Source organism: Alexandromys fortis, unplaced genomic scaffold, assembly GCF_014885135.2.
Source record: "Alexandromys fortis isolate MF-2015 unplaced genomic scaffold, M_Fortis_MF-2015_v1.1 scaffold_1, whole genome shotgun sequence".
Lineage (NCBI taxonomy): Eukaryota > Metazoa > Chordata > Mammalia > Rodentia > Cricetidae > Alexandromys > Alexandromys fortis.
In genome coordinates, this window is record NW_026067927.1 from 15,621,099 (window position 1) to 15,630,835 (window position 9,737).

Here is a 9,737-nt window from a genome sequence, read left to right on the forward strand (position 1 = left end):
AACCCACCGCTCCTCTTGCTTTATTTACTCATTTATTTTGATGTGTAATCTTCTGCTCCCTGCATCTTTAAATAGCGGCTTCAGACTGCATGGAAGGGAGAGACCCCATGGGCAAGAGTTGTCAAAGGGATAAGCAAGTGGCTGTTGAGAGACCCGTGGGCTCTGAGCTGCTGAGGGTGGCTGATGGCCTAGCATCTCGGCTCTCAGCACAGGCTCAGCTTGCGAGTTCCAAGCCTGTAGCTTTGGGTGGGCGAGTGTGCACGCACCTGTATCCGCTCAGCTAGGATCTGAACGAGAAGTTCATCTGGGAGCACACAGCTCATCAGCCCGGTCTCACCTCCAACGCTGGCGCTGACACTGAGCCGCCGCTGGGTGGGCCCTATGAGGAGAGGGCTGGAGGGAACCTGATGAGGGGGGAGAAGAGCTGGAAATCAGAATCTAGCTTTGTCTCAACGACTGTATCTACAAGTCACGTAACCACCAGGAACGTCATACAGCTCCTTCTTTATAATCGAGGACTGTATTGTAAAATGAAGGATTCTTTTTCTCTCTCAAGAGTGGCTGGTAGCTTCAAGGAGGATTATCGTGGGAGGTGCTGTTGTATGTGTCTTGAACTGCATTCGACTGTCCATTTACTCAAGAGGTATTTACTGAGTTCTCATCATGCACCAGCCCCTGAGGACTAGGGAACCAACAACGAGCAGGGCTAACACTGGTGCCGCCTACGTGGCTCTTAACATTCTCATGGGAGACACAGAGACCAAGCACCTCTCACAGAAATCAGTCATATTGCTGGCAGGGAGGAGGGGCATGATGGGAAAGTGACCAGAGATGGAAATGAAGAGCAGTGATGGGTGGGGATGACCACAGTGAGATCATATAACTTGGGGGGACACAACAGGAGGCACCATCAAGCGAAAGGCCATTCTGTGAGGAAGCTGCAAGCTACCTTGGCCATGTAGGGATGATTTGGGGGCAGGGCTCAGTGTGTATGGAATCTGGTAAGCAATGGAGCCAGTGGAATGGAGATGGGGGCCAGACGTCTCAATGGAATTGGTGAAAGAGCTTGGGGGCAGCCAAGACAGAGCAGGCCGTCGGCACAGCCATTCTTTGGAGGAGTTACAGTCAAGAAGATCTGCAGGATGAGTTAAGAACTGGGGATGAATGTAAGGTCGTGTAAAAAAAAAAAGAATACATTACAAAGAAGAAAAAACAGGAGAGCAAGGACAATGGTGGGAATTTAACTCCTGAACTTATTAGTAAGAGGGAAAGGGGTGATGTCCAGGGCACAGGTAGAGAGATCAGCTTGGAATGAGAGCAAGGGCAGGAGCTTAGCTGCAGGCAGGGACAGCACTGGGCTATGGAAGCCTGCTGGGAGATGTGTGTTGCTGGCTGAGGATGAAGAAGAGCAGAGTGACTCAGAGGTCAGGAGAGTGAGGAGGGCCATAGCATGGTTCTTTTGAATGGAGGGCAAATTTACTGGGGCAGACACTGGGATGTGTGGTGTTAACTTTCAGGCTACTTAGGAGAGATGAGTAATTATTCTAGCTATGATCGGTTTGGTCTGGATGGAATTGAGTCCACTGGGGCTGGAGATTGACTGCCTGGGGAATAAGATCAAGGAGAAGGCAGAAGAGAGTGTGGACCAAGGCACAAAACTGGAAGAAAACGACAGTGAGGTTGGCAGAGAGAAGGAGGACTGGAGGTTTCTATGGGACCAGTTACTTGAAGACCGTGGCTGGTGTGTAGGCTGTGTGATACCGTTTATGGGTGTGTAGCAAGGTATGTGTGCAGGGTGTGTGATACTGTTTATGGGTGTGTAGCATGGTTGATGTGAAGGTTTGTGTTACCATTTATGTGTATGTAGCAAGGTTGGTGTGCAGGGTGTGCGATGCCATTTTTGGGGGTCACTTATATACACTATCATATCATCAGAAAATAACGAAAGTTTAACTTCTTCCTTTCCAATCTGAATCCCCTTAATCTCCTTATGTTGTCTTATTGCTGGTGTGAGCCATAGGAAATTACTATTATGGGACTCTAAAAATGGTAGGTTGAATACTGGCCATTTTCTATAGTTCGACTTCGTTTCTTCTGTAGCTGTCTTCTGTCACTACTTCATTTCAGATAATTTGTAAGTGTGATCGTCTTCCTCCGTCAGTGCAGCCTGAGCATGAGACCTTGTTTTCTTCACCTTCACTTCCCTGGCATCCAGCTGGGTACCAGGTGACTGCACACTCATTCTTGAAGGAGTGGCACAGGGACAGCAGTCCCCTGGTAAGGACAGCCACAGAAGCAGAGGGTGCTGGCCCAGCTGGAGGATGCCAAGGAGGAGGAGGAAAGGACCCAATCCTCTGCCCAGGGATCCCTGCCTACCTGTAGTGTTTCCACTGGATGCTGATGATGCTGCTTCTGAGACCCAGACAAGTGGCTATCCGCCTTGCCTTTGGGGACCATCACACTCCCACGCACACTCTTTGCAGGTTTAAATTCCTGGGTCACTAGAGTGAGTTCTGAAGTAAACTTGCCCAGGTTCTCAGTGCTGAGTCGTGCTGGTACCCCAACATTTTGTGTCATTGAAGACTCCTGGGCTATTAGGAGAAGGTGGATTTTTAGGAAAAGTCATCTTACAAATATGAAGGAAAATCACAACGGGGATGGTACACCAAAACCTGTGTTACTCTCTTATAGAATTCTGAATCACCTTCCCATACAGCTGACTGACCCGGGTTGGAGGTGGCTCCACCCATCAAGCTCCCTTGGATCTGGGCTCTTTTCTGCCTGCATTAGTTACTTTTTTTTTTATTGTTGTGATAGAATCGTGTGACCAAAGGCAACTGATAGATAAAAGTGTTTATTTTGGCATATGGTTCAGAGAGATAAGAGTCCCTTATAGAAGGGAGGCACGGCAGCAAGCAGAAGGAACAAGAGCCGGGAGAGCACATCTCACAGAGGAAGCTGAGAGAGCAAACTGAAGGGGGAACGAGCTTATAAACCCTCGAAGCCCACCCTCCATGACATACTTCCTCCAGGAAGGCTGCGTGTGCCTCCTCAAGGTTTCAGAACCTCCCCAAACAGCACCACCAACTGGGGACCAGGTGTTGAAATACCTGAGCTATGCGGGAAATTTCTCATTCAAACTACCCTCCTGCCCATCTTTTCAACAGCTCTTGCAATAGTCCGGGCCCACTTTCTTTCCCAGCCCAGAGGCCATGAACTTCTTCAGTTGCTTGTGCATAAGGCCTTGCCTTGTGAATCGGATACTTTACTTTTCTGACATTTTGGGCAGTGGCAAGGCCAAGGAATAGCTAGGGCAGAGTTCTTTCTGCCCTCAGCAGAGCTGTCTCAAATGACAAATGAGTTAAACAAGAAGTGTGTGATTGTTAGCAAATACGGCTTTATGCACACAGTAAATTTCCTCTTTTTGATCCTGAGTCCCCTTCCAAGCAGACTGCTACCCTCGCTCAGCTCCCTCTACCGAGATGCCTTCTAAAACATCAACCGTTTACAATCTGTTTAGAAAAACTCTTGCTGGAGCACCTTAGTGCCCCCTCTGAGCCTCAGTCTTCTGATGCATTCGTTGCCTGACACATTTGCCACGTCTCCTTGTGTCCCCTGGAATCCTGTCTTCAAAGATGGACTAGGCACCCCTGAAGGAGCCCAGGGGTGGAGAACACGTTCTTGGCCTCTTCAGCTAAGAAGCACCTGTGGTTCTCTAGCTTTTGGGGAGCTGTCAATCATCTCAGCCAGTAAGTCTCCAGGGTTCCCTCGCAGTTGCCTTTCACTCTGGCTTACTGTTTCTGGAAACTCCCTCCTCCCCTCTCCCAGGATCTGGAAATATGCAGAGAGAAGCCATATTGTACCTGATGGGGGACTAGGAAGGCTGAAACCCCCTCGTGGAGTAAGCCACAGCTGAGTTCTGCGGCAGTCATGGGAACTTGCTGATCCTCAACGCACCACGCCTTTCACCGTATCTGACACACCCACTCTGAGGGACTCAGCATCTCACCTAAGTCTGGCCTGCTCTTCACTGTAGACTCTGGCTCTCCTGCCCACCCTGATCTTCACTGACCATACAGTTTCTTTACAGCTCGTCCTGTGCCCCAACTGTTTCTTGTCCATTGCCCCCTTCATATTTTAACAAGAGCTTCTAGGTATGATCTTAGTATAAATTTTAATTTGAAGGAATGACTTCCTTTCTTTTTTCCCTTTCTCCTTCCCTTTTCTTTCTGTCTTCCTTCTTTTTTTCTTCCCGCTCCCCTGACATGTCACCATTTTCCCTCTGTCCCCTTTACTGCTCAATTTCTCTACACAGGGATCCAAACCACCACTGTCATAATAATGAGTGTAATTTAAAAACTTCCAGTAGCCAAATAAAAGTTAAAAAATCAACTAAAACGGTATATTTATTTAAACTATTATGTGACCATGGATAGTTCATTTTGTAAGCCAACCGTAACAACTGAGACAGTGTTGTGAATTCTCCTGTCTGTTCTGCGTCCCCAGGGGTCCAGTGTACACTATGATCTTGTACTGCACCTAAGCTTGAACTGGCCGCAGTCCAAGCACTCAGTAGCTTCCTGAAGCTAGTGGCTTCTGCTTGGCATCAGCAGGCTTGGACTTAGCTATCTCATTCCAGCCTGTTGACTGTAGCAGACAGCAAATGCTGGTTAGGGCCGAACCCTTCCACTGAAGCTCCCGAATACATCAGAAATCTCTGCGTCTTGAGAAACCAATGTAGGGCTCATTCCCTTGTAGCTTTCAGCAGAAGCCAATTCTGCTCATTTACTGGGTCAATGACTTTTTGTTTTTTAAAATACATCTTAGCTCTATGCCAGACACTGCTCCCGGGGCTGCAAATACAGTAGTGAGGAAAATTAACATAATTCCATCCCAGAGGCTTCTGTACTGAGAGCTGTGGGGACAGACAACAAAACAAACTAGGCGAAATGAGAATAGTATGTTAATTAGAGCAAAGGCTCCAGAGCAAGAAGGCAGAAGCCTCACTCACCCGTCTTCCTTCCCCCAAAGCTGCTAGGTTCTCTCCTTCTCTCCTCAGTGCCTGTCCTGCCGACTCCCTGCCTTTGAGACCCCACCATTCTAAGTGTCCCCTGGCTTTTCTTACAGTGTTTCCTCCTGACACACAAGTCTTCCCCAAGGATCTCCCTTCTCCTTCTGGGCCTCTCTGGGCCAATCCCACCTCTCCCAGTGTCTGCAGCTCTCACTTCATTGACAGACTCCTCCAGCCCTGTCCCCAGTTGTTGGTACTCAGTTCAGGAGCGCAAACTCATCATTTCGCCAGGATGCTAACACAATCACATGGATCATTTACTCTTTGGAGGAGAAAATTTAAGAGACTTAGAATCATGAGATTGCCTGGGATTTTTCCCTTAAGAACCATTCTCTTATCTACCTAGCAAAGAACCTTGTTTTCTCCCATGAGCACCCCAAGTGGAGGACTGAGAGTTGATCAGCTAGCAGGTACAGTGCTATCAGGAACTATGACATGCTCTTAGGGCTCCATGGAGGGGGGATCCAGCTCTAAGCAGTTGCTTTCCTGACCGGTGGCCCTCAAATGACCTGACAGAGCCAGGATTCTTGGCTTGTGATAGGAAGACCACACCAGACTTCTCTGTGATGAGATCCAAAAGCTCAATCCATCTCCTTATGCTGCCCCTTCCCGCAGGGTTCCTTCCTCAGTGAATGACTCCACTCTCCTAGTTTCTGTGGCTCCAAGTCTCTGCAATCATCCCTGAACATCCCCCCACTCTTCCAATTCTCCACCATGTAGGTAGACACAGACATAGACACAGAAACGGAAATGTCTATGGCTGTGGTATTTCCCCGAACTCATCTCTGCCTCCCCTCCAAGTGTCAGACCAACCACGATATGGGTTGTGTCTCTTACGGTCCTGTGTTCTACTGTGTCAAGCATCCTCCTGCACTGGCCATGGAATAATACCTCTGTATGCTGGTGAAGAGGATTCTGTGGGATAAACTGGCAACAGGTCCCACATCAACCTTCAACCAGGATGTAGGAAAGGAGGATCAAGGCAATGCCTAGAGGGATGATCTTACCAGTAAAGGGTACCACCACTTGACCAGGCCTGAGGACCTGAGTTCAATCCCCAGAACCCACATAAAAAGTCTGGCATGCTAGCATGCATTTGTAAGCCCAGTGCTGGGGAGAAGAAACAAATGGATATTTAGGTCTCACTGACCAGCTAGCCCAGCCTAATTCATGAACTCCAGACCAAGGAGATACCTTATCAACAAACCAGGTGGGCAGGCAAGGTCATCCTCTGACTTTTGTACATACATGCCCTTACATGCACATGTACCTACACATATATGCATGCAGAGATGAGTTCAGTTTCTGTGAGAGCAAGTTCGGGACTAGAAGGTTCTAACAAAAGGTGACTTGGGGAAGTCTTCATGGAAATGGGCTTTGGGTGGGGGTGGGGGACCAAGAAACCAGGGAAACGTAGAGATAGGAAGGCTGGTTGGGTCACACACACACAGAGTAAACCATGGAGAAGGGGGGCTTACCCGACTCCTCTGCTTCCCTCATGGACTGCTCTATGGCAGCTCTGATGCATAGCTCCCGGGCCCGAATCCCTGAGATGTTGTTACTGTCTGATATGGCCTCTAGGACAATGGAGTCGATGTTTAGGCAGGCTGCGTTGTAGTACTTGGCCATGCTGATGGCGTTGGCTGTCTTTCCTGTAAAAACGGCCAGGTATTGACTCTCACGATTCTCATTTGCTCAGTGTCCTAGACAGAAGTCCGGAGAGCAGAGGACCCTACAGAGTGATTTCTGAATGCTTCACCTCCAAGTCTCTTAAGCGGCAGAGGTAGCTCAGCAGAGACGAGGAAGTACAGTCAGAGCTGTGGATCAGAAAGTACTGTCAGAGCTGTGGATCAGGAAGTACAGTCAGAGCTGTGGATCAGGAAGTACAGCCAGAGCTGTGGATCTGCTCCTAACCGTGCCACTGTAGCATAGGGTCATGACAACTGACAGCCTCACTAAGGCTTCCCCCTCCCCCCCAGCTATAAAAACAGTTTCTACTGGGTAGTCTCTAAAGTACTGTGTCACCCCCACCCCCGCCACTGTCGCTGACACTAACGTTGGGTTTAAACAGTAACCTGTGCTGACTTGGTTTTCCTCATTTCAATCTACTTTCGTTAAAATGTAGAAAATCCAGAAATAATAGATAAGAGGGAAGAAAAGGGATCTAGTAATCCACTCATACAGAGATGCTAGAGTTGGCCTACAGCTGCTAAGTTGCATATGTAGCCACGTTATTGGTATTTTTCATTAGGCATAGATGGGGGCTGGGGAGGTGGCTCAGCTGTTAGGGACAAAGTGTAGTTTGTTTCCCATCACCCACACGATGGTCACAACCATTCTAACTCCAGTCCCAGGGGATCTGGCGCCCTCTTCTGGCCTCTGTGAGCATCAGCTACACATGTGCTGCACATTGATACGGGCAGGCAAGATGTTCATACATGTAAAATAAATAAAAGCACAATAAACATAAAAATAACAAAACAAAATGGGGGTCTGAGGATGCGACTCAGTTTTAGAGTTCTTGCCTAGTATGCAGGAAGCCCTGGGTCTGATCCCCAGTGCCACACAAACTGGGTATGGTAGCGCAGATCCCTGATCCCAGGTCTTGGAAGGCGGAGGTAGAAGGATCAGGAGTTCAAAGCCATCCTTATCTATATAGAGAGTATGAGACTAGCCTCTACTAGAGTCCAAGAAAAAAAGAATGAAAGAAAGAAAGAAAGAAAGAAAGAAAGAAAGGGAGGAAAAGAAAGGAAGAGGAAGGAGGGGGAACTGGAGGAAAAAGGGATGGAGGGAGGAAAGGAGGGGGAGAGGGAGGGAACGGGTTATACAGGATGCCGAGCTATAATTCCTAAAGATGTATGCTCTCATTCCTGGAGCCTGTAAACATGCTCCCTTATACGCTAAGAATAATAGGAATAAAAAAAAAGTGCCATCATTTTGCAGGTGGATCAGTTTACAGATTCTACCTCGAATATGACTGGATTGTCTGAGTGGCCTCAATCTCACTACAGGGGTCCCTAGGAGAGAACGGCAGGAGGGCTGGCAGCAGAGGCAGCCATGTGACAGGAACACACAAGAGGAGACTGCACTGCTGGCTTTGAAGATGGAAGCTCTTGCCCTGGGCCAGAAATGTGGGCAGCATTTCTAGAAGCTAGTGAAGAAAATGGACTGCCCACTAGTGCCTCCCAAAGGTATACAGTTCTGAGCCACTTAAGACTTGGGGCATCCAGGACTGTTAAAGAGGGGGCAAATCTGTGCCTCTTCAAGCCACTGCATTTGTGGCTGTTACAGAGGCAATATCAAACAGATATAAATTATAAATCACAAGTTTGATACTTTCTCCTCATGAAAAATGGCAGATCATGAATATCTTTTCTAAAAACGTGTCTCTGTGTCTGGTATCTACAGGTACGCACACCTAGGTTGGCATGTGTGAAGACCGGAATATTGTTCTTCGGTGGCTTCTCCCTCTTACTGTTTAAGCCAGGGTCTTTAACTGAACCCAAAGCTCACCATCTCCGAGACTGGCTGAAATAAGCCCTGGGATCTGCCTGCTTTCGCCTCCCAGCACTGGGGTTACAGGCAAGTCAGGGACCTTAGCTTTTATTTGGGCTTTGGTGTGTGTGTGGGTGTGTGGTCCAGACTCATTTCTTCATGCCGGTCCTTCCAGCACTTTAGTTACAGAAGCAGCTCCCCGGTCCTATCCTTGCCTCCGCTGTAATACACTTGTGAGATGCTGGTTTTCCAACTGCGGCGAAATAGACACGAAACCAGTTAGATCTCTTTTTCGACCTGTGTTTTGGAGACAGGGTCTCTGGGTACATGCCGTTCCTCAGATAAAATTCTTAGGAGTTTTTTGGCCCTGACCAAGCTGATGCTGCCACAGTTCCTTATGGAAGAGACATGGCATCTCTGATCATAGTCTCCCCTCAGATTGTCACATACCTGACAAGGGTGTCCCATGGATGATAATGGCGATGCCCTTCCGGTTCTTGGCCAGGCGGCCTTCTGCAGAAATGTCGATGCCTAGGTGGCGTGCGATTGCCTTGCTCACGGGGTTGCTTTCCACCTCTCCAACCTCCTCTGCAGAGTGGCTGTCTGTGCTCTGGATCTTGTCAGCTGTCAATGCAGACTACACGTGAGTGTGTGCACAAGTGTGCATCCCGGAGCTTACACAGGTACATAGGCATCAATAGAGATAGGAACGAAGTTTTCATTTAAAATATGCTTGGTTTCTAAAACACCCAGTGGTGCAGCAGCCCCACCTGTGGTACATGAGAACGCCTAACTTGGCTAATAATGTGTCTCTGTATTTTAAAATAAAAAGATATTCATTGACTTAAATTCTACTTGGAGGGATTTCTCTTGTTGAAAAATAAAAAGGATCAGTCACTGGGGAAGTTTGCTTTGTTACCGAGTATGTGGTCAATTTTAGAGAAGGTTCCATGCGCTGCAGAGAAGAAGGTATATTCTTTCCTATTTGGGTGAAATGTTCTATAGATGTCTGTTAAGTCCATTTGATTCATTACCTCCATTAATTCTCTTATTTCTCTGTTAGGTTTCTGTCTGATTGACCTGTCCATTGGTGAGAGAGGGGTGTTGAAGTCTCCTACTATTAGTGTGTGCGGTTTGATGGCAGCCTTGAGTTTTAGTAATGTTTCTTTTA

At 47.9% G+C, this 9,737-nt stretch overlaps 1 protein-coding gene across 10 annotated transcripts in view; it reads right to left on the reverse strand.

Moving 5' to 3' along the window:
* Positions 1 to 9,737, reverse strand: part of Hydin (HYDIN axonemal central pair apparatus protein) — a 326,725-nt gene that overhangs the window by 89,887 nt on the left and 227,101 nt on the right. For 7 of the 10 annotated variants that reach the window (XR_007592102.1, XR_007592103.1, XR_007592104.1 and 4 more), the window contains exons 39-42: positions 9,017 to 9,190; positions 6,550 to 6,723; positions 2,377 to 2,591; positions 267 to 404 (exon numbers count right to left, since the gene is read on the reverse strand). Coding sequence is in view for 4 of the 10 variants with exons in the window: in XM_050144333.1 (XP_050000290.1) it covers positions 267 to 404; positions 2,377 to 2,591; positions 6,550 to 6,723; positions 9,017 to 9,190 (701 nt within the window). In the remaining 6 variants the exon portion in view is untranslated. The remainder of the gene's footprint in view (positions 1 to 266; positions 405 to 2,376; positions 2,592 to 6,549; positions 6,724 to 9,016; positions 9,191 to 9,737) is intronic. The other 3 variants (XR_007592106.1, XR_007592107.1, XR_007592105.1) reach the window with 1 other exon arrangement.